This window comes from Barbus barbus, assembly GCF_936440315.1.
Source record: "Barbus barbus genome assembly, chromosome: 16".
In the NCBI taxonomy this organism is placed as follows: Eukaryota; Metazoa; Chordata; class Actinopteri; order Cypriniformes; family Cyprinidae; genus Barbus; species Barbus barbus.
The window spans coordinates 4,002,212-4,028,063 of record NC_136744.1 but is presented as its reverse complement, the minus strand read 5'-3'; the positions used below and the strand labels follow the sequence as shown (position 1 = coordinate 4,028,063).

At 37.8% G+C, this 25,852-nt stretch overlaps 1 protein-coding gene across 3 annotated transcripts in view; it reads left to right on the top strand.

The window, feature by feature from the left end:
• Window positions 1-6,269: 6,269 nt before the first annotated feature.
• The window catches only part of LOC306882863 (1-acyl-sn-glycerol-3-phosphate acyltransferase epsilon-like), a 69,911-nt gene continuing 50,328 nt past the window's right edge, over window positions 6,270-25,852 (top strand). For 2 of the 3 annotated variants that reach the window (XR_013785302.1, XM_079437838.1), the window contains exons 1-4: window positions 6,294-7,110; window positions 20,176-20,242; window positions 20,408-20,523; window positions 20,682-20,771. Coding sequence is in view for 2 of the 3 variants with exons in the window: in XM_079437838.1 (XP_079293964.1) it covers window positions 6,892-7,110; window positions 20,176-20,242; window positions 20,408-20,523; window positions 20,682-20,771 (492 nt within the window). In the remaining variant the exon portion in view is untranslated. Of the gene's footprint in view, window positions 7,111-20,175; window positions 20,243-20,407; window positions 20,524-20,681; window positions 20,772-25,852 lie in introns of all 3 variants that reach the window. The other variant, XM_079437839.1, reaches the window with a different exon arrangement.

The window sequence follows — 25,852 nt, the reverse complement described above, 5'->3', positions numbered from 1 at the left end:
AAGAGAGCGAGAGAGACAGAGACACAGAGAGAGAGAGAGAGAGAGCTTGTATGAATTAGGCTACCTCTGTGTGTCCCTCAACAGTGCTCTGAAGCACCGTCTCTAAACTGTAAGTCTGCTTTAAGATGCAGCGCTGTTATTACCTCGCTAGTGAGAAATGTCATGTGTAGCCTTTAAGTTGCTACACTAGGCTAACTGATAAAATCGTCAGGGCAGCGCTGACAACGATGCGAAGTGATATGGAACTGTAATGCGGTCAAGAAAGCTGCCTGGAACTACGTTCGCCGTGCGTTTCCCTGAAAATAATTGCACACCTCAGAACGTTCGTCAGCCAATCAGATTCAAGCATTCAACGGCCCCGTAGTATAAAGTAAATTAATTATGTATTATCCTATAACCTCTGACACTGAAACCTCTGAAAACTCCTCACATGACTGCTCTGAACATAATGAAACAAATGCATATTGACGGATCTTCTGTTCTGCAAAATATAAACAAATGTAGCCTATATTTTTGCAAGCGTAAATATTGTAAAAATATGAATATTAATTGTGTCTAGAACAGGCCGCTGCGCAGAGCTAACGCGGGTTCCGCGGGTGTTCATTTCATACTCTGTGACAGCTTATTTAATGTATAAATTATACATTGTATTTAATGTAAGGTACATGTACAACAAACTGGTAATGTCATAGTGGTATCGTGGCCTATACCTGTGGAACAGTAGACAGCACACACGGTGTTCATCTAATAAAGATCTTCATATAGCTCTAGCAAACAAGCCTTTGCAGATTTGCTTTCAACTGACTGTAGATCCAAAGCCACGTCTTCATCGCTCTTGATGTTCTTAAACTCTCTGTTATCTGAGAGAGAACCGCTTCAGAGACTCAGCGCGTGCGGCAGGGAACTGAACGAATCATTCAAACTGATTCGCGAACCGATTCACTGGTTTGCCAACTGGTTTGATAAAGCCTTTAAACAGAATCGACTCAAAAGAATGAATCATTCGCGAATGGGCATCATTCATTGCCCAGAGAAAAGTAGACGGCGCGTTTAGAACAAACCGAAGCATTTTTAACTTGTATTGCATTAAGATACAGTAACGAGAGGAGAGTCGCCCACAGTAACGAAGTAAAAGTACCGTTTTTTCTCTAAAAATATACTTGAGTAAGAGTAAAAGTACCCATTTTAAAATATACTCTAAAAGTATTAGTTACCCAAAAAATGTACTCAAGTAAATGTAACTCGTTACTACCCACCTCTGGTCCAAACAGTCAGTAAGCGACAAGTGCTTGGAAACGCTGTTTTGTAAATTATTTATTGATGAGTCTGCTGCTTCAAGGCAAACTGAAAGAGTTGCTTCTCTGCCGCTTGCTGCTCAGAACAGACGCCGAGAGAGGCGACACTGCGCCGGGAGAGAGACCTCGCGCTCGCGGGGCAGTACTGGAGACATCTTCCAACTGAATAAGGTTGTTTTTTTTGTTTGTTTTTTTTAAGTCGCTAGGTTAGTATGTACCCGTTATGGGACAACAGGTAACTTTCAGACTAAAGGGTCTGAAAGTTACTAAATATTGTGCTAAAGTCATGCTCGTGTGTGTGAGACGCGTGAGCTGATGGCAGCAGGCGGTGGATATGCGGTCCGCCCAGGTAAAGTCTATGTGTGGGAAACACTGACCGTATCCAGACTCAATATTTTAAACTAACCATTCGGAGACGTCCTGCTGTAGCTACTGAGTTGCAACTTCTTCATCTGGTGCTTCTCCATCCGGATCAGATTCTGGGTCAAACTGAAAAGCTTGAACGACTGCGTGTCTACGAGCCATTGCCATACATCCACTGTCAATATTAGCGCATGGTACCGTGGCCGCAAGCTGCCTCGCCTCTCCTCTCTCCTCATCACTAGCATTTAAAGCTACAGACACAGAAATGGCTCGTCCTAAGGAAAGCTCATTTTGGGACTGGCTCGTAGTGCTGAAATTCTGCACCAAGGCTGAATTTCGGGAACGAGACTTCAGATACATACTAGGGACCACTTAGGCCTATATAAAAGCATTCAAAAAACAGCATGTCATGGGACCTTTAAGACTTGCATGTAGGCAATTAAGGTCACAGTTAAAATAACTTAGGACAGTAAAGGGACCTTACTACTGACTACTGTATAAACAACACCAGAAAATAGACCGTTAGGATGCCTGCTCATGGAAAACAAAATTAACATTGTTAAAATCGATGTTAATTATTAGTAATATAACATCAGTCACACCAGTGTCTGAATTCTTCATTTAATTAACTTATTGCTGATATAGTGACTTCACTGCCTTGCAGTAGCTATATAGGGATTAGAGAATGGGTGAACAAGTGAGCGATTTCGGACACAGTAACGCAACAACAATCTTCAGAAGTGGCATGTGCACTGTCACGCAAAATGAGTGCTGTCTTCCAAATGGGATAAATCCACTCTCGAAGGGCACCTATTGAAGGGTCGTGCCAAACCAGTGTTCAAAACTGGCCAATTCAAAAGGCCCTTTGAACACTTCTCTTCCATGATTCTTTGTAGAGGTTTAATTGCGCAAGAAAAATAAGGTGGATATAACAGCTTTCCTGCAGCTCAAACAATAGAGCACGATGCTAGTAACACCAAGGTCATGTATTAGATTCCCAAAGAAAATTAAGAACTGAATGCAGTGTATGTCGTTTTGGATAAAAGCATTTACCAAATGCATAAATGCAAATGTATATCCTGGCAGCAAGTTATAATCGATAGATATTTTGCTTTATAGGGTAAGTTCATGTAAAGTGGGTCGTTTAAGCTTGATTGTACTGTGCTCAATGGATTTACACTTTCAGAGCGTAACAATAGTCTTTAATTAAAGGGACATTAATTTGAATGTCCTCTGACTGGATGCCTCTGCAGCTGTTGTATGGTGAGCTCCTGCAAGTACAGCATACTGTGGGCCATCCAAAAAACTTTATGCAGATCATTTGAAATTTGTTCTGAAGGCTTTTGGCATCCCAGCAAGTCAAGTCATCTTTATTTATATAGCGCTTTTAACAATGCAAATTGTGTCAAAGCAACTGCACAATATCAAAATAGGAAAATAGTGTGTCAATAATGTAATTAAACACTCAATTTTCAGTTAAAGGCATTTCATTATTGAATTCAGTGATGTCATCTAGCTCAGTTCAGTTTAAATAGTGTCTTTGCAATCAGGTCGACGATATCTCTGGAAATGAAGTATCCCCAACTAAGCAAGCCAGAGGCGACAGCAGCAAGGAACCAAAACTCCATCAATGACAGAATGGAGAAAAAACCTTGGGAGAAACCAAGCTCAGTCGGGGGGCCAGTTCTCCTCTAGCCAAACGAACCACCAGTTCAATTCCAACTGCAGCAAAGTCAGATTGTAAGGGCTTAACTGGTTCCCGAGGTCTTTTCCCGATGGCTGTCTTAAGTGGCGGGGTTCTCACTGGGGATCTGGCTCTGGGCAGGTGTCCTGGTCTCCGCTGACGTTCAGGGCTGTAGAGGTCGTCTCTGGGTGCTGATCCACCATCTGGGCTCGATACAGTCTGGATCGGGTGGCTACGGTGACATCGGAATAAGAAAGAAACAGACTAATATTAGCATAGATGTCATTCTTCTAACAATGTAACAACTACATCAGGTGTTTTGGGAAGTGTTCCTGGTTCCGGTTGACCTAATTAATGCAGCCTAACAATCCTTTAACGGATTTGAATTATAGAAATGCGATAGTGTATTATATGTAAACCAGGTTAAAGAAATGGGTCTTTAATCTAGATTTAAACTGACAGATTGTGTCTGCTCCCTGAACAGTGTTAGGTAGATTGTTCCAGAGTTTGGGCGCTAAATAGAAAAAGGATCTGCCCCCCGCAGTTGATTTTGATATTCTAGGTATTATCAAATGGCCAGAGTTTTGGGAACGTAATGGACGTGGAGTATAATGCGATAAGAGCTCGCTCAAGTAGTGAGGAGCTAAACCATTCAGGGCTTTATAAGTAATTAACAAGATTTTAAAATCCATATGATGTTTAATAGGGAGCCAGAGCAATGTTGATAGAACCGGGCTAATGTGGTCATACTTCCTGGTTCTAGTAAGAACTCTAGCTGCTGCATTTTGAACCAGCTGGAGTTTGTTTATTAAGCGTGGAGAACAACCGCCCAAATGTCCATTGAAGGTCTGGCAGCTGACAGAGTTGCCTGGAAGTCCAACTAAAAAATAAAAATATTTTAAATTGTAAATGTTATGGGGATTAATAATAGAATGTATTTAACACAATTATCCCCTTCAATTTAATTGTATCATTATTATGTGAAATCTATGACACTTATTGTCTTCTCACTACATCTAAAACAGTGTGTCCACAGAGAAGGGTTCAATCATTCATATGCTATAACATGGATAAAAATGTTTTTGTTTTTTTATGATTAAAAAAAGAGCTTGTTTATCAAAAGCAACACTTGATAATATCTCATATCAAAGCAAGGTTGTTTTTCAGTGACACATGCATGTTTCATAAGGTTTCAAAGTTGTGTCCCCAATTTTTGTCAACACAGTCAGACATTCATTAAAATGTAATAAAATCAATTAATATCAGGGGCAGCTGTCACTCTAAACAACCTCCTTGCCACAGTCCTCCTCTGCAGAGTACATCACAGGAGAAACCCCCTGCTCTCCCCCCACTCACCATCATGAACAGCACTGTGACTGCAGTGGAGTCATTCAGGTTCCTGGGCGCCACCATCTTCCAGGACCTGAAGTGGGATACTCACATCGACTCCATCGTGAAAAAGGCTCAGCAGAGATTGTACTTTCTTCGTCAACTGAAAAAGTTCAACCTGCCACAGGCGCACATGACACAGTTTTACTCTGCTGTTATTGAGTCGGTCCTGTGCTCTTCTATAACTGTATGGTTTGGGTCAGCCAACAAATCAGATATAAGAAGACTGCAGCGGACTGTTAGGTCAGCAGAAAGGATCATTGGTGTCCACCTGCCCAGCTTCAGGACTTGTACTTCTCCAGAGTGAAGAAATGGGCAGGTAACATCATCACAGACCTTTCTCACCCTGGACACGACCTGTTTGCGCTTCTCCCCTCAGGCAGACGCAACAGATCTCTGTGAACTAGAACATCTAGCATAAAAACTGTTTTTTTCCCCCATGCCATCTCCAGCCTAAACAACTAACACAGGAATTATTACCTGTGTTCTGTAACTCATGCCTCTAATACATTCCCCATCTCTAATTATTGACTCTCTTCCTAGTACTTTGTAAATATATATGCATATTTTTTTTCTAAACAGCTGATATAGAGTAAATGAGGCACAAATATGTACATAAATCCTCTGTTCCAGATTCTTACACATTATTATTATTATTATTATTGTTAAGTCTTAAATGTTTCTGTTCTCATGTCAGATATGTATGTATGTACCAGAGCTTTTAAAAACCACAACAAAAAAGTGTTTGCGCACACTTGGCGTATGAAGCTGATTCTGATTCTGTCAGACAGGCTCTGGTCAGTTTTATAGTTTTATAATATTTTAAATCCTAATGTTAATATTTTCTGGTCATATTTAGATCATTTTATTCTCCTGAAGCAGGTTCCATTAGCATCTAGCATCAACAGAAAAAAAACAACAATTCAATGTATTTGATCGTTAAAAAGTACAAATTCAGATTTTTCACCACTGTCGGATGTGTCAACTCCGTCAGAGGAATATTTTTTAATATTCATTATGATATTTTATATATTTGTTGAGGAATTGTTGGTCACATGTGAAAGTGTAATCTGCTAACATGAGAATGTGTTTTGAAATGTTAAAAACATCTTGAATGCTGTTAAAGTATATTATTATATTATAAAGTATATTCATATAATTATATTACACAGTCCAAGGTAAAAAAAAAAAAAAAAGAGAAAAAAATGCACGTTTTGTTAAAAAAAGAGAAAAGTTGGGAGGTTGTATCAAAGCATAGCTCAGTACATATAAGATACATAAATGTAGTTTCATTTGTCTGAGTACAAGGTTTTATTTTTTACATTTTCCACCCTATTTTGTCCCACTTCTCAATAATGCCTGAAATATTAAATAATTTGTTCATGCAGGTAACATAATTCAATGTTTTAATCAAATCCTTAGTAATAATAAAAGTAGTAGTAATCTGAGATTTTATGAGGTCCGTTTTTTTTTTTTTTATGTCTGTATGGTGGCAAAACCTTTCGCCTAAAATTTCGTAACACCGGAACTCGTGCTTCAGCCAATCAGCGTGTGCAATACAAGCATGTGGCTGATGACAATGCTGAAACATGGAGGCTGCAAGTCGTGTGTGACTTTTCAGTGAGAAATGTGGCCGGTTGTAGGCTATTTGTAAGACATCGCGTTTGTTTATATGTTGTAATGGTATAAATGAGGAAGCTGTAAAATTGGTCTCCATGCTTAAATCAACTTCGGTTTTCTGTCACTGGAGTGTCCTCTGGAGGGTTTAGTAAGGGAATTACGTCTACTTCTAGTCATTTTTTAAAGTCAGGGTATAGTTTGCGCTAGGTTTAGCAGCACAGTTTACGTCTGTTTCATCTTGAAGTTTCGTGCATTTTGCCTTATTAGACGAGTTACAGTTAAGGAAGTGCGCTGCATTAACGGGGATGCCATGCTTTAAACCTCGAAGAAATTTCCGGAAGACAAGCAGCGTGAAATTTTGCATTAACTTTTTTCCCTCCTTGACCGAAATTATTCCCACAGTTATTGTGTGATTAATAATTGAAATCGACTGAATTGGGCGAAAAGATCGATGCAGGGTCACTGGGGACACTGACTTAATTTGAGTTGCAGCTGTGTAGGAATCAGATTCGCTCGAGTCATTTGGGTTTTCCTGTCAAAATGCTGCTGTCTCTGGTCGTGCACACGTACTCGTTGCGGTACTGGCTTCCAGCAGCGGTGATGCTGGGCACCGCTCCTCCTTATCTACTGTCCTGGAGCGCCTGGCGGCTGCTGTCCACTGTGCTACCGTCCAGACTCTATCACACTGTGGATGACTGGGTGTATTCAGTGTATCAGAGTATGGTGCTATTCTTCTTCGAGAATTACACGGGCGTGGAGGTTAGTATGACTTTTTTTTACTTTAGTGTATTTACCTTTTTTCACCTTTGTTCTTCACTAACCACATGTAACGTTAACATCTGATTGTTTTATCCAACTAAACGCAACATAAGTGAAATATGACCCCCTATATATATGGTTTGGCTAATGACTTATTAATGGCAATATAATCTAGACATGTAACGGAGCCATATTTCACAAGTTTTATATATATACATAATATAATATACACACACATGTATGTATGTGTGTGTGTGTGTGTGTGTGTGCTGTCAAATAATTAATCGCATCCAAAATAAAAGTTTTTGCTTACGTAGTATAACGTTACGTGTGTGTACTGTGTATATTTATGTATATATAAATACACACCCATGCATGTATATATTTAAGAAAAATGTTAAATTTATATATTAAATATATTTATATATAATATAATTTATATGAATATAAATATATACATGTAAATTATCAAAATATATACTGTATGTGTACATAAATATACATATATTAAATATATTTATATATAATATAATTTATATGAATATAAATATACATGTAAATTATCAAAATATATACTGTATGTGTACATAAATATACACAGTACACACAGATATATTAAGTAAATAACTTTTATTTTGGATGCGATTTATCGTGATTAATAATTTGACAGCACTAATATATATATATATATATATATGTATATATATATATATATATATATATATATGTGTATGTCTGTCTGTCTGTCTTAGGGATGTGCGGTATACCGGTACTGGAAAAGTACCGGTATATATTATATTTCAAACGGTACGATATCATAATTTTGCTCAATTCGGTATTTCATACGCTGCAGTTGCGAGAGTGCTTCCCAAATTGCTGCGCAACGGTAAATGTAACAACAGAACAACATGATGAATCAAACAGATGAAACTCTTTCAACGCACCCAAAATTAATAAATAAACAAAGGGAACAGTAGAAGAGAAATAAGGCATTACTTTGGATACCAAACAGATGACAAAGGTGAACGAACTGACCTTACTGCACCTTTATGCAAGCATTGCTATAATCATGTTGCCAAAGGGACACATCAAATCTTTTTAAGCATTTGTTGCTTGCTCATCCTGATCTTTTCAGAGAATTAAGAGATCAACAGGTGAGTGCATCATTCATAAATTCAGATTTAATTTGAACTTTTATTTACAACTGATCAACGCACATACAGATGTAATACAGTAAGCTCAAACGTGTGTGTGACACGCTGGAACCAGTGAAGTTTTGGTCACGTAATATATGCTCTAGCATTTTATACAATCGAATATTAATTGGATTTGAATTGAGCAAATATTTTGCTATATTAATTTTAGTATCAATGATATGAAGGGAATGACTGACTAAATGTTATCTTGACAACGTTGCAGCATTCGACACTCCATGAGCTGTTGCAAATAAATTATTTTATTCAAATATTATCTAATTGTGTCTTACTACTATTAAACTTTTTCAAGCTAAACCTGCTTAAACGTGCTTTCACTACCATCTTAAATCATATTTCTATCACTCAGAAAAAATATTAATTAAAATAAACCGCATTAAAATAAAGACAAATTTAATAAGCCTAATTTACTTGCGTTTGTATGTGAAGTCAAAATCACCCACAACTTTGCTTTAAAATGCATCGCAAGATCTTACCGAAGATCACAAATGGGAATCACTTCTGTGACGTGACCATCGCATGTTCCCTTCGCTAACGGACTTCTGGAAGGGCCCTTTGTGTAGGGATTCACATTGTTCACTTTTGTTAGGAGCATCCCTACAAATGGCGTCCCCTTCCCGAAGTGTCCTTCAAGGGCGCAAGAAAGCCATTTGGAATTCGCCCATATATATATATATATATATATATATACATACTTTGACTTTGAACACCACGCTGTGAGGCTGAACTGTCGAGCATCACTGCGGGGTAATGGTGAAGCTGACTCTTCATTTCTGCCAATCAGAATCAAACATTCCTCAGCACAATGGTATAAATGGGCAGTATCACTCAAGATAACATATATATATATATATATATATATATATATGTATATATATATGTGTGTGTGTGTGACCCTGGACCACAAAATCAGTCTTAAGTCGCTGGGGTATATTTATAACAATAGCCAAAAATACATTGTATGGGTCAAAATTATAAATTTTTCTATTTATGGCAAAAATCATTAGGATATTAAGTAAAGAACACATTTCATGAAGATATTTTGTAAATTTCCTACTGTAAATATATAACTTAATTTTTGATTAGTAATATGCATTGCTAAGAACTTCATTTGTCAACTTTTAAGGCGATTTTCTCAATATTTAGATTTTTTTTCCAGATTTTCAAATAGTTATATAAAACTAAATAAAGGTGACTAAACCAATATTTGATTTTCATAAAAGGTACATATGTAATTAAAACATTATATAATTGAGTGCAGAAATGAATGCGAGTAACACTGATGTTACAGTAGCCAGTCTTAACAGTTTACATGATCTGGCACTTGATTTTATTATTGTTTTTTAATTATTTCTTTGCTGGGACTGGGAGGCAAATATATCAAGAGCATCTACGGTAATTCACTTTGGTCAAAACACACAAGGAAACGTGTTGTGAAAAAAAAAATATCACCGGCAATCACAGACGTTCGCATTCATATGTGATTCGTTTTCTCAGAGGATCACTGAGTTTGCTGAAAGACAGTAGGTAATTTGCGTGTGTGAGAGAAACACAAATTTCTATAACGACCCCCTGTAAATCTAGTCCTGTCCGAATAGGGCTAAAGAATCCTGAAAAAAGTATCCCCCAAAGTTAAAAAAAAATAAAAATTAAGCAGCACAACTGTTTCGAACATTGATAATAAATCAGCGTATTAGAATGATTTCTGAAGGATCATGGGACACTGAAGACTGGAGTAATGATACTGAAAATTCTGCTTTGCATCACAGAAATAAATTATGTTTTAAGGTATTAAAATAGAAACCCATTATTTTAAATTCCTATAATATTTCACAACCTTACTGTTTTTCTGTATTTTGGATCAAATAAATGCAGCCTTGATGAGCAGAAGAAACTTCTTTAAAACATAACAAACCTTACTGATCCCAAACGTTTGAACAGCTGTGTATGTGATATACATCAGTGCTGTTGTCGTTCTCATTTACAAACTGCTCAGGCAGCCCTTGCTATGGTTTCACATATGCTTTTTTACAGCTCCTGTATGCTGTGGCTAGTAATTTCATCTTATCAGCTCTGGTATCAACCACTGCTTGCATATTGTGATTGCACTAATGTGGCCATTGCTTTGTTATATAATATGGTGTCAGTCTGACCATTACCATCAACAAGGGTGGCGCCAGAAAATTTCGAACACAGATGCTGAGGGGGTGCTAGATCAATGACCGGGGGAGTTGTGCAATTAATAGTAAATATGAACAAAACGGGTTATTATATAATATAAAACATACAGTGCCCTCCATAAGTATTGGAACAGTGAAGACAAAATTGCTCTGTTGGCTGTGGAGTCAAGACATTTGCAAATGTGATTAAAAGATGAATATGAGACAACTACAGAATGTCACATTTTATTATTAGCCGTTTCAACACATGTTTTACCAAATAAAAAGAACAGCGCTTTTAGAGTTCATCCCACTCATTGATGTGAGCATAAGTATTGGGACAGTTGAACATAAGGCAGATATAAAAGATTAAAAGCTATTATTTAGTTGCAAATCCCTTGTGCACAATCACAGCAGTGAGTCTGTGACCCATAGACATCACCAGACTCTTGGTCTCATTCTTTGAAATGCTTTTCCCAGCCTTTAATGCAGCCAATTCCAATTGTTGCTTGTTTTGGGGAGTTTCTGCCTTTACTCTCCAGCAGGTGAAATTCATGTTCAATCGGATTTAAATCTGGAGATTGACTTCGGCAATCTAAGACTTTTCATTTCTTTGCCCTTATAAATTCCTTGACTAAACTGGCAGGGTGTTTTGGGTCATTGTCCTGATGCAATCTGAAGCACTTCCCAATGAATCTGGTGGCATTTTCTTGAATATTTGTAGGCAAGATAGTTTTGTACCCTTCCAAATTCATTCTGCTACTGTCATCATACATTAAGTCATCAGTAAAGTTGAGAGGGCCTGTTCCAGAGGCAGCCATCCATGCCACGACACCACCTCCATCATGCTTTACAGATGAGGCTGTATGCTTGGGATCATTTCAGTTTCATTTTTTTCTCCACATTTTTGCTTTCCCATCACTTAGATAAAGGTTAATCTTTGTCTCATCGGTCCATAAACACAGTTCCAAAACTCTTCTGGCTCACCTTTGTGCTTTTTTGCAAACTCTAATCTTGCCTTTCTATTTTTGGTGCTTGTCAGAGGTTTGCATCTTGCTGTGTAGCATCTGTAATTCTGTAAGTCTCCTGAGGACAGTAAATTGTCAGAGCATCACCCCAGCTTTCTGGAAGTTGTTGGTGATTTTACAGACACGTCTTTTAGGGTTCATTTTCACAGCTTTTATGATTTGTCTGTTATCGACTACTGTTGTTTTCTCAGCTGATCAGGTCGTTGTTGGTTGCTGGTGGTTTCCAAACTCTTGATTTCTCCATGCCCTTTGTTTTTGCTAGAGCACTAATTGACTTCCTCTTTTCTTTTAGCATCCAAATTGCTTGCTTTTCTCTCAAAGTCAGTTCCCTCATCTTCATTCCTCGTACGACACATTCCCTGCATTTAATGTCTGAAGAATTAATGCAACAGGACACAGCTGATCACTTAGAAAGACCTGTGAGGCAACTGTTCCAATACTTATGTTCACATCAGATAGAGGGATGAAACTCTAAAAGTGCTGAACTTCTTAGCTGGTAAACCATCTATGTGTTGAATCACCCAATAATAAAATGTGATTCTGTAGTTTTGTCTCTTCATCTTTTAATCATATTTGTAAATGTTTTGACTCCACAGTCAACAGAGCAATTTTGTCTTTACTGTTCCAATACTTATGGAGGGAGGTGTGTGTGTGTGTGTGTGTGTGTGTGTGTGTGTATAATTGAACAAAATTATAAACTCAACACTTTTGTTTTTGCCCCCATTTTTCATGAGCTGAACTCAAAGATCTAAGACTTTTTCTATGTACACAAAAGGCCTATTTCTCTCAAGTATTGTTCACAAATCTGTCTAAATCTGTGTTAGTGAGCACTTCTCCGAGATAATCCCTCCACCTCACAGGTGTGGCATATCAACATGCTGATTAGACGGCATGATTATTGCACAGGTGTGCTTTAGGCTGGCCACAATAAAAGGCCACTCTAAAATGTGCAGTTTTATCACACAGCACAATGCCACAGATGTCGCAAGTTTTGAGGGAGCATGCAATTGGTATGCTGACTGCAGGAATGTCCACCAGAGCTGTTGCCCGTGAATTGAATGTTAATTTCTCTACCATAAACCGTCTCCAAAAGCATTTCAGAGAATTTGGCAGTACATCCAACCGGCCTCACAACTGCAGACCACGTGTAACCACACCAGCCCAGGACCTCCACATCCAGCATTTTCACCTCGAAGATCGTCTGAGACCAGCCAGCCGGACAGCTGCTGCAACAATTGGTTTGCATAACCAAACCAAACCTTTTATTGTGGCCAGCCTAAGGCACACCTGTGCAATAATCATGCTGTGTAATCAGCATGTTGATACGCCACACCTGTGAGGTGGATGGATTATCTCGGCAAAGGAGAAGTGCTCACTAACACAGATTTGTGAACAATACTTGAGAAATAGGCCTTTTGTGTACATAGAAAAAGTCTTAGATCTTTGAGTTCAGCTCATGAAAAATGGGGGCAAAAACAAAAGTAATTTTGTTCAGTGTATGTGTGTGTGTATATATATATATATATACAGGTCCTTCTCAAAAAATTAGCATATTGTGATAGTTTATTATTTTCTGTAATGTACTGATAAACATTAGACTTTCATATATTTTAGATTCATTACAACACAACTGAAGTAGTTCAAGCCTTTTATTGTTTTAATATTGAGGATTTTGGCATACAGCTCATGAAAACCCAAAATTCCTATCTCAAAAAATGAGCATATTTCATCCGACCAATAAAAGAAAAGTGTTTTAATACAAAAAAAGTCAACCTTCAAATAATTATGTTCAGTTATGCACTCAATACTTGGTCGGGAATCCTTTTGCAGAAATGACTGCTTCAATGCGGCGTGGCATGGAGGCAATCAGCCTGTGGCACTGCTGAGGTGTTATGGAGGCCCAGGATGCTTCGATAGCGGCCTTAAGCTTATCCAGAGTGTTGGGTCTTGCGTCTCTCAACTTTCTCTTCACAATATCCCACAGATTCTCTATGGGGTTCAGGTCAGGAGAGTTGGCAGGCCAATTGAGCACAGTAATACCATGGTCAGTAAACCATTTACCAGTGGTTTTGGCACTGTGAGCAGGTGCCAGGTCGTGCTGAAAAATGAAATCTTCATCTCCATAAAGCTTTTCAGCAGATGGAAGCATGAAGTGCTCCAAAATCTCCTGATAGCTAGCTGCATTGACCCTGGCCTTGATAAAACACAGTGGACCAACACCAGCATCACTGACTGTGGGTACTTGACACTGGACTTCAGGCATTTCCCTCTCCCCAGTCTTCCTCCAGACTCTGGCACCTTGATTTCCGAATGACATGCAAAATTAGCTTTCATCCGAAAAAAGTACTTTGGACCACTGAGCAACAGTCCAGTGCTGCTTCTCTGTAGCCCAGGTCAGGCGCTTCTGCCGCTGTTTCTGGTTCAAAAGTGGCTTGACCTGGGGAATGCGGCACCTGTAGCCCATTTCCTGCACACGCCTGTACACGGTGGCTCTGAATGTTTCTACTCCAGACTCAGTCCACTGCTTCCGCAGGTCCCCCAAGGTCTGGAATCGGTCCTTCTCCACAATCTTCCTCAGGGTCCGGTCACCTCTTCTCGTTGTGCTGCGTTTTCTGCCACACTTTTTCCTTCCCACAGACTTCCCACTGAGGTGCCTTGATACAGCACTCTGGGAACAGCCTATTCGTTCAGAAATTTCTTTGTGTCTTACCCTCTTGCTTGAGGGTGTCAATGATGGCCTTCTGGACAGCAGTCAGGTCGGCAGTCTTACCCATGATTGCGGTTTTGAGTAATGAACCAGGCTGGGAGTTTTTAAAAGCCTCAGGAATCTTTTGCAGGTGTTTAGAGTTAATTAGTTGATTCAGATGATTAGGTTAATAGCTCGTTTAGAGAACCTTTTCATGATATGCTAATTTTTTGAGAGGGTTTTCATGAGCTGTATGCCAAAATCATCAATATTAAAACAATAAAAGGCTTGAACTACTTCAGTTGTGTGTAATGAATCTAAAATATATGAAAGTCTAATGTTTATCAGTACATTACAGAAAATAATGAACTTTATCACAATATGCAAATTTTTTGAGAAGGACCTGTATATGTATATATACATATGTATATATGTGTATATATATACGTGTGTGTGTATGTATGTATGTTAATATAATATAATATAATATTAGTGCTGTCAAACATTATAATTGCAATTAATCGCATCCAAAATAAAGTTTTTGTTCACATAATATAAGCGTGTGTACTCTATATTTATTATGTGTATATATAAATTAGGGCTGTCAAAATAGCTGAAAAGCTAAATTATCTTTGAATTTAAAAAGCATAATTTCAGTTAGGGGATAAAAAAAGCTTTTGGTTTCTCTCCTGAGGCCACAAGAGGGCGCATTGAGCAAAATATTACTAATCCACGGTTCTTCAAAGCATAAAATAACACGACTATCTTTGAAAAATGTGCATGATGTTTAAAATAATGTTTAACCATATAATTAAGTTGCTTAAACAATTAAAAACAAAACAGCATCATGTATAGACAGTTTAATACAAAGCACGGAAAACAAATCACAAAGAGTAACATTTACTTTTTTCATTTAAAAACATGATACAGTGGAATGGGGAGAGACCCACCCCGCCACAAAGTTGAGACCTGTTTTTTCAAAGTTGAACTTACAGTAATTTTTTTTTTAAATATCTGACTCTCTTTTGCGAGATGCGAGTGTAATGGTGATAGATGTCCCTCTAGAAAATGCGCAAAATATGCATTTTGTGTGAACGGCTTGGTTCCAGTTTTGACATAAACAACATAATCTCCGCATTGATGTTCTCTTTTTCCGCAGTATTTTGAATGAACAACGATTCCAGTGGCTTCAACTGGATAGGCTAAAAAAAACCCATTAAAATGCAGTGACACCTACCTACATCGTCATCACATCTCGTGCGCCACTGATAAAGCGGGATTTATACTCTCGCCTAGCTCCGCTTCGCGAGCCTCCACTGACTGCGCTTGCACCTTCCCAAATGGACGAGGCTTTTATACTTGACGCTTTCGCCGTTGAGAGATTCTTTGAAACGACGGGGCGACGAGGAGTAATTTTCGTAACATATTTTTCTTATATGTATAAATGCATATGTATTTATATATACATAATAAATATAAACAGTGCATTCACATGTTTTGTAAACAAACTTTTATTTTGGATGCGATTAATCGTTTGACAGCACTTTTATATTTTTGTATACACACGTGTATGTGTGTGTATGTGTGTATATATATATATATATATATATATATATATATATATATATATATATATATATATATATATATATATATATATATACACACACACACACATACACACACACGTAATTTAATTTATTTTTATTTATCGCAATGTAGGCGCATTTCAAGTGTTTATGACGAGTGTTTGAGTATTATCACCACACACACTTACTATGTGACATGGAGGCGCCCCCATAATTTTTTTTTTTATTTGTATTTTTTTTCTGCAGGGAGAACTTATATACTGGATGTGCTGTCTGCCGTCTCATACAATCTCCGTGAATGGAGCACAACAATGATAATTGCTCACAGAAATAAGAAATAAATCCATAGAAAGCTTGAAATGTCTACTATTAAACAAACCAATTCAAATAAAAAATAAATATTGTCTAATTAGGCTATGTTGTCCGAAAAGGTGCATTTCTCTATTAAAGGCATGTCCATTACTGTGGAGATGGCCAGTCAGCTTTGGCATTCGGCAACTTCATCTTTGCAGCTGATACTGAGTGAGAAAGCACTAGTTTAGTAATAAATAATTAAAATGTCGTCTTTTTCCCAGATGCATTCATAATCATTACTTTTGCCAGTGCTTTGTGGCAAGCTTTATGTACGCACTTGAGTGCGGAATAGGCTAAAATACACCTAAATGCTTATTGGGTCATTCCGTGTAAAATCAACCAAATTTCTGAAACTTCCCTGGCTCAAATTTGTACAATTTAACAATTAAATTTAAAATGTGTACAATTTAATGTTTATATTAATAGACCTACCAATATCTGTGTAAAAGTAACATTATGATGCTGCCATATTTCTGAAGTCAATTTTGACCCCCCTGCAATTTGGCTTTGAATGTCAGGTGAAAATTGCCATTTTCACCCTCTATAAAAAAGCAGATTACTCAGTAAATATTCATCTGTGACATTTAATATTTTGGCTTTCATCACTGTTTATCTTTCTTCAGAAAAAAATATTAGCAAAATCATAAATTTGAGCCGGGGACCTCTGGTTGAGTTGACACGGAATGACCCTATGAAAAGTTGGTTTAGTAGGTTATTATCTTATCAATTTAATATAAACGTGAGTAGTTGACTAGAAAAATCCTTAGTCGGGGGCAGGCCTACTTGGCACAAGGAACCGATAAATTTTTAAAATAAAATCCTATGACATTACGAAATGTGCGACTGCAAATCACGTCACGTTGTATTGCATTGCACGAGTTAAGCATGTGTATCGAGTCAAATATATATATTTTTTTATTTAATCTTTTACGTATGGGGGTGCTTTGGTCTTTCTTGGGGGTGCTGGAGTGCTTGATAGTCCCTCCCTAGCGCTACTCATGACCATCAAGATATCAAGGCAGGCATGTTTGTAACCCTCTTATTTCATCTATTGCTGGTGCAGCCACCGCTCATAATGCTTACCTATTAAGGGTGTAACAGTTCAGCTTACTCATGGTTTGGTTTGTATCACGGTTGTAGAGTCACGGTTTCTGTACGGTTCGATATGTGCTATGTTTAGGGAAAAAAACTATACTGTGAAATAAAAATAAAGAAAATAAGAACAAATAATCTTAACTACAAGTAACACAATACATGCATACTACAAGTGCAAATAAATACAACAGAATAAAGGTACAAATAAAATAAACTGCTTTTCAGGTTTTTAGGTAGGTCTAAAGTAATCAAAAGTAAAATAACATTGCATATTTGAATGTATATATTAAAGATGAATCTTTTTGTAAAAATATAAAAGCTATTCAGTCAAAAGCATTCAGTGGTTTCCTTGTTTTTGTTGTTTGATGAACATTAAAATAAGTGCTGTCAATGCACAGATCCAGTACACTGATACTGTACTTTCAACCAACTGTCTTCTAGGATACTTATCTATCAAGATGGATATTTTGACATGACTCCGGCCCTCCAGGAACTGAGTTTGACACCCCTGGTTTAAACTAAACTCATTTAAGCCTTGCCAGTTTAAACATTCAAGAGCCAGAAGACATGAATGAGAACTCGCACACAGGGAGAATACTTGTGTGCACGCTCATCCATAGTGCCCAAACTCGCATCTCAGAACACAAATATTGAGTTTGATTTCAAGTCTTGTGCTTGAATGGACAAATTCACACAAAATGTCAAAATATCCATCTTGATAGATAAGTATCCTAGAAGACGTAGTTGGTTGAAAGTACAGTATCAGTGTACTGGATCTGTGCATTGTGCATTGACAGCACTTATTTTAATGTTAATCAAACAACAAAAACAAGGAAACCACTCACTGCTTTTGACTGAATAGCTTTTTTTTTTTTTTTTTTTTTTTTTTTAAACAGGTGGCAACGTGCTGTTCAGGTATCACCTGCGTGCACACTATCAACCCTCGGGTGATGACGGCATAAATGACAGGTCATATTCGAGCATATAGCACTCGTATTGAACAGAGAGTGACTGGTTTGTCCATGTTTGTTTTTTTTTTCTTTGCTGTTGTTGTATTGGGAAGCCAGAATGCTCATACCCATTAACAGTCTGTTTTACATGTTGTTATTTATAACAATGCTTATTACAGATGCGTTGCCAGATTTTAAGTTGAACCATGATACAAGTGTAAGGATGCAACGATACCATTTTTTCAGATCCAATCCGATACCAGCGCAGTTTTAATTTTTTTTTAATCAATGTAGAATTTCTATACTTCTGTTTTTTTGTTTGTTTTTTATTAATAGACTTAGAGGTGTTTACAGTACATACAAGTCAAAACATTCACATAAGCAAACGTATTTTTACTATACTTAATTTTAATGAAAAACAACAAAGATTTATATAATTGTAATCTGTAGCAAAAATACTATTATAAATTAGGTTAGTAGATAATTCAGCAGCAAAAGGTACTCTAGAAAAATCATGGGTGCACAATTTTATAAAACCTAGTGAAACATTTTTATTTACAAATAAAAGTGAATGTGTACGACTACATCTGGTCAAATGTAACACATTGTTCTTTGTATTGTAAAATACATTCATGAAAAAAACAAGCAAATACATTTATATATAAATATAGCTATACTATAAAATTAAAACATATTTCTTTTCTAAAGTGAAAAAGTGAAGTGACATATGGCCAAGTATGGTAACTCGTACTCTGAATTCGTGCTCCGCATTTTAACCCATCCAAAGTGCACACACACACCGTGAACACATACCCGGAGCAGTGGGCAGCCATTTATGCTGCGGAGCATGGGGAGCAGTTGGGGGTTCGGTGCCTTGCTCATGGGCACCTAAGTCGTGGTATTGAGGATGGAGAGAGCGCTATGCATTCACTCCCCCCACCTACAATTCCTGCCAGCCCGAGACTCGAACCCGCAATCTTTGGATTACGAGTCCGACTCTCTAACTATTAGGCCACGACTTCCCACAAATATATTTTAAATGTATAGCACAGTAATGAAGGCAGCAACAAATGATAGATAGGACAGAACAAGAAAGACTTAATAATCTTTCATTGCGCAAATGTATTATAATACGAAAGGCTCCAATGAGCGGCACAAAGCGCGTATGGTCATCCCGTGCGCAGAATAATGAGCTTGAAGCAGCATGGAGTCACAGCGCGCAGGCTGCGTAGCCCTCCGAGTCCGCATAGGAAAGTTCAAAGTACAAAGGGAGAAGAGAGTTTGACTGTAGTAACCGAATGTAACGTGTAGTTTGAATGCTGAATGGAGGATGACAGACGACTTAAATATTCATATGTACCTGCTTTATAATGTTTTTGTTCCTTTCGTGGGGCTCAACAATAACACAGAATAGTATACGCACAATATCGGATTTGGATCGGTCTCGTCTGACCGATACTCGATCCGGCAGGAAATGCCAGTATCGGAGCCGATACCGATACGGATCGATGCATCCATATACAAGTTCGAGGGTTGGATTCTCATGCTAAACATGGCCAAAGTATCCAAAAACGAGTTGGACGTTTGACTGAGTATTTCTGTGCCAAGTACACTCCTTTAGGATTCATGTAAGTTTCAGAAAGATTTTTTTTTTTGGGGGGTATGGCCATGTATTTTGTTTTATGTTTTTGTGGGTGTGTTGCATAGTGTGTTTGTGATTTTTGTGACAAAGCCATGAAGGGAGGGCTGTGTTTTTGTTTGAATGTTGATTTCATTTATCAGCAGTGTTTCTCAGATATGGTTTACTGTAACTTTAAGGGAACAAAATCCATATCAATTAAGCCTATTGAACAAAATGCATTTGTTCCACTTGTGATAAAACTAGAAACTTAACCTTTTTTCAGACCGTAATATCCTTGGTTATGTTCATTGCAACTATATTGTTCTTATTGTCTTGTGTATTTAAATGTTCATATAAATATCTGTCCAGATTGTCATTTATGGGGACATACCAAAGAAGGAGAATGTGGTTTACCTGTCAAACCATCAATCCACAAGTAAGTCTCAATGTTCTTATCTATAAATGTTACAAAATAGTTGATGCGTATCCTGGAAAGTTTATTTTTGTTGGAAAGTAATATGGTACCACATAGTATGTCTCAGTATCATGGGATCTGACACCATCACTGTACCATTTGTAAGGGTTGTGTTATCCATTGTAGCTGATTGGATCATTGCTGACATGTTAGCCATTCGACAAAATGCACTTGGACACGTAAGATACGTCCTGAAAGATGGTCTGAAGTGGCTTCCTTTGTATGGATGGTATTTCTCACAGGTAGTGTATGCATCTAATTCAAAACTTTAGACCTCATTTATGTTCTTTGTTTTTGAACGGTTTTATATACAATTTACACAAGTTTATTCTGCTTGTGTTCCATGAATAGGACCAGTTGTGTGTTTGTGGTTTAGGACTATGATTGATGTCATTCACAGCATGGAGGTGTGTATGTGAAGAGAAGTGCCAACTTTGACGAGAGAGCCATGAAAAAGAAATTATCTTCTCAGATCAAACTGGGTACACCTGTGAGTATATATCCATAGCACTCACTGAATGAAAAGCAGACCCTGTTTTGCAGGACTAATAAAAAAGCAGATGTTCCATACAAGTTAAGATGAGGAACAGTTTAAGATGTTAAGCTGTTATTAAGGGATGTTATTAGGCATAATACAGAGCAGTTTGCTCTGCATGCTTTGTCACTGCATGAAACATGTATATAGAGTTAATGTGATGTGCAGTCATATGTCTGTATCCAGTATATTAAATGTTTTATATAATGGCTTCAATTAGAAAAAATCCAGAATCCATTATCCCTGAAGCATATTTTGATGGACTATGATGCCTTGAACTCCTCTAGGGCTCTTCACTTTTCAGGTGACTCTTCTATATTTTTAATGAAGTGAGACCCTGTTTAGTTTTAGAATTTTCTTCATTTTTTTTTCAAGTTTATTTACTTTTTTTGTTTTATATAGTTTATTTACTTTTTCTATTTTTTTTTTTTTTACTTTGTTCAACTTAAATGATGGCATGGCTCTAAATTATAATCAATCAATCATATAATGGCTACTTGTTGTTCAGAATGTGTGTCAACTAGGGCTGCACGTAAAAATGCAATATTCTAAATCTAATGCAATATTCAGAAGAACTTGCTGATATTGCATACTGCACTTATCATTCTGTACGTCTAAATTATGTTTTATTAACAACAGAGGTGGGTAGTAACGAGTTACATTTACTTGAGTAAATTTTTGGGTTAACTAATACTTTTAGAGAATTTAAAAATGGGTACTTTTACTCTTACTCAAGTATATGTTTAGTGAAAAAAATGTACTTTTACTTTGTTACTGTGGGTGATGCTCCTCTCGTTACTTTATCTTAATGCAATGCAAGTTAAAAGTCCTTCAATTTATTCCAAACACGGCGTATGCTTTTTTTCTGGGCAATGAGCGATGCCAGTTTGCGAATGATTCATTCTTTTGAGTCAATTCTGTTCAAAGGCTTGATCAAACCAGTTGGCAAACCAGTGAATTGGTTTGCGAATCAGTTTGAATGATTCGTACAGTTCCCTGCCGCATGCGTCTGAAGCAATTCTCAGAGTTGTATCAGAAAAGAGCGTTGAAGACATGGCTTTAGATCTACAGTCAGTTGAAAGCAAATCTGCAAAGGCTATGCACGGTTTGCTAGCTATGAAGATCTTTATTAGATGAACACCGCATGTGCTGTCGGTTCCACAGGTATAGATTCGACTACAGTACATGATACCATGGCATTACATGTACCTTACACAGTAAATATAATGTATAATTTATTCATTAAATAAGCTGTCACAGAGTATGAAATGAACACCCGCCAAACCCATGTTAGTTCCAGGAGGAATGCCTTTGCCTAGACATAATACTGATATTTTCACAATATTTACGCTTGCAGAAATGAAGGCTACATTTGTTTACATTTTGCAGAACAGACGGAAGAAGATTTGTCAATGTGCATTTGTTTCATTATGTTCAGATATTCTGTTGCAGTCATGTGCGGAGTTTTCTCTCTTGTCCGTGTCAGAGGTTATATACATATATACGTCTATAATGCATAATTAATATACTTTAAAATATAATTTAATTCAGTGATGCAAATCAGAATTTTTATCAGCTGTTACTCCAGTTTTCAGAGTCATATGACCTTTCAGAAATTGTTTCACAAACCAGCATTGTTGAAAAAACAGCATATGCTGGTTATGTAGTGGAAGTCGTGGCCTAATCGTTAGAGAGTCGGACTCGTAATCCAAAGGTTGCGGGTTCGAGTCTCGGGCTGGCAGGGATTGTAGGTGGGGGGAGTGAATGTTCAGCGCTCTCTCCACCCTCAATACCACGACTGAGGTGCCCTTGAGCAAGGCACTGAACCCCCAACTGCTCCCCAGGTGCCGCAGCATAAATGGCTGCCCACTGCTCCGGGTGTGTATTCACTGCTGTGTGTGTGCACGTTGGATGGGTTAAATGCAGAGCACGAATTCCGAGTATGGGTCACCATACTTGGCAGTATGTCACTTCACTTCATGTATGTTTTGAAGCTGGTTCGACCATCATAAAACCAGCAAAGGACCAGCATAAACCAGCAAAGGACCATCTTAAATCAGATCAAACCAGCATCCCATGCTTCAAAACATACCTTACCAGCATATGCTGGTTTTTTCAACAGGGAACAGTTTTATTTTACTTGAGTACGTCACGTCCATTTCACTTTAATTAGCATTATTTATATATATATATATATATATATATATATATATATATATATATATATATATATATATATATATATATATATATATATAATGGGTGTGTGTATATACAAACACATGTTTGGCCACATGTCACGTCCCATTCACTTTAATTAGCATGATATACATGTAAATAAGTACAAACCCGATTCCAAAAAAGTTGGGACACTGTACAAATTGTGAATAAAAACAGAATGCAATGATGTGGAAGTTTCAAATTTCAATATTTTATTCAGAATACAACATAGATGACATCAAATGTTTAAACTGAGAAAATGTATAATTTTAAGGAAAAAATAAGTTTTTTAAATTTCATGACATCAACACATCTCAAAAAAGTTGGGACAAGGCCATGTTTACCACTGTGTGCAAACGTCTAGGGACTGAGGAGACAAGTTGCTCAAGTTTAGGAATAGGAATGTTGTCCCATTCTTGTCTAATACAGGCTTCTAGTTGCTCAACTGCCTTAGGTCTTCTTTGTCGCATCTTCCTCTTTATGATGCGCCAAATGTTTTCTATGGGTGAAAGATCTGGACTGCAGGCTGGCCATTTCAGTACCCGGATCCTCCTCCTACTCAGCCATGATGTTGTAATTGATGCAGTATGTGGTCTGGCATTGTCATGTTGGAAAATGCAAGGTCTTCCCTTGAATGCAAGGTCTTCCCATATGTTGTTCTAGAACTTGGATATACCTTTCAGCATTGATGGTGCCTTTCCAGATGTGTAAGCTGCCCATGCCACACGCACTCATGCAACCCCATACCATCAGAGATTCTGAACTGAGCGCTGATAACAACTTGGGTTGTCCTTGTCCTCTTTAGTCCGGATGACATGGCGTCCCAATTTTCCAAAAAGATTCAAATTTGGATTTGTCTGACCACAGAACAGTTTTCCACAGTCCATTTTAAATGAGCCTTGGCCCAGAGAAAACGCCTGCGCTTCTGGATCATGTTTAGATATGGCTTCTTTTTTGACCTATAGCGTTTTAGCCGGCAACGGCGAATGGCACGGTGGATTGTGTTCACCGACAATGTTTTCTGGAAGTATTCCTGAGCCCATGTTGTGATTTCCATTACAGTAGCATTCCTGTATGTGATGCAGTGCCTTCTAAGGGCCCGACGATCACGGGCATCCAGTATGGTTTTCCGGCCTTGACCCTTACGCACAGAGATTGTTCCAGATTCTCTGAATCTTTGGATGATATTATGCACTGCAGATGACGATAACTTCAAACTTAAATTTTTCTCTGAGAAACTCCTTTCTGATATTGCTCCACTATTTTTCGCCGCAGCATTGGGGGAATTGGTGATCCTCTTGCCATCTTGACTTCTGAGAGACACTGCCACTCTGAGAGGCTCTTTTTATACCCAAACATGTTGCCAATTGACCTAATAAGTTGCAAATTGGTCCTCCAGCTGTTCCTAATATGTACATTTAACTTTTCCGGCCTCTTTTTGCTACCTGTCCCAACATTCTTTTGGAATGTGTAGCTCTCATGAAATCCAAAATGAGCCAATATTTGGCATGACATTTCAAAATGTCTCACTTTCAACATTTGATATGTTATCTATATTCTATTGTGAATAAAATATAAGTTTATGAGATTTGTAAATTATTGCATTCCTTTTTTATTCGTAATTTGTAGAGTGTCCCAACTTTTTTGGAATCGGGTTTGTACGTGTACGTGTGTGTGTGTGTGTGTATATATGTATATATGTATGTGTATATATATATATATATATATATATATATATATATATATATATATATATATATATATATATATATATATATATATATATATATACACACACATACACATATACACACACACACAGTTGGGCAAAAAAGTATTTGGTCAGCCACCAATTGTGCAAGTTCTCCCACTTAAAAAGATGAGAGAGGCCTGTAATTTTCATCATAGGTACTCTTCAACTATGAGAGACAGAATGGGGGGAAAGAATCCAGGAAATCACATTGTCTGATTTTTAAAGAATTTATTTGCAAATTATGGTGGAAAATAAGTATTTGGTCAATAACAAAATTGACATCTCAACAAATAACATCTCAATACTTTGTTATATACCCTTTGTTGGCAATGACAGAGGTCAAACGTTTTCTGTAAGTCTTCACAAGGTTTTCACACACTGTTGCTGGTATTTTGGCCCATTCCTCCATGCAGATCTCCTCTAGAGCAGTGATGTTTTGGGGCTGTCGCTAGGCAACACGGACTTTCAACGCCCTCCAAAGATTTTCTATGGGGTTGAGATCTGGAGACTGGCTAGGCCACTCCAGGACCTTGAAATGCTTCTTACGAAGCCACGCCTTCGTTGCCCGGGCGGTGGGTTTGGGATCATTGTCATGCTGAAAGACCCAGCCACGTTTCATCTTCAATGCCCTTGCTGATGGAAGGAGGTTTTCACTCAAAATCTCACGATACATGACCCCATTCATTCTTTCCTTTACACGGATCAGGCGTCCTGGTCCCTTTGCAGAAAAACAGCCCCAAAGCATGATGTTTCCACCCCCATGCTTCACAGTAGGTATGGTGTTCTTTGGATGCAGCTCAGCATTCTTTCTCCTCCAAACACGACGAGTTGAGTTTTTACCAAAAATGTCTATTTTGGTTTCATCTGACCATATGACATTCTCCCAATCCTCTTCTGGATCATCCAAATGCTCTCTAGCAAACTTCAGACGGGCCCGGACATGTACTGGCTTAAGCAGGGGTACACGTCTGGCACTGCAGGATTTGAGTCCCTGGCGGCGTAGTGTTACTGATGGTAGCCTTTGTTACTTTGGTACCAGCTCTCTGCAGGTCATTCACTAGGT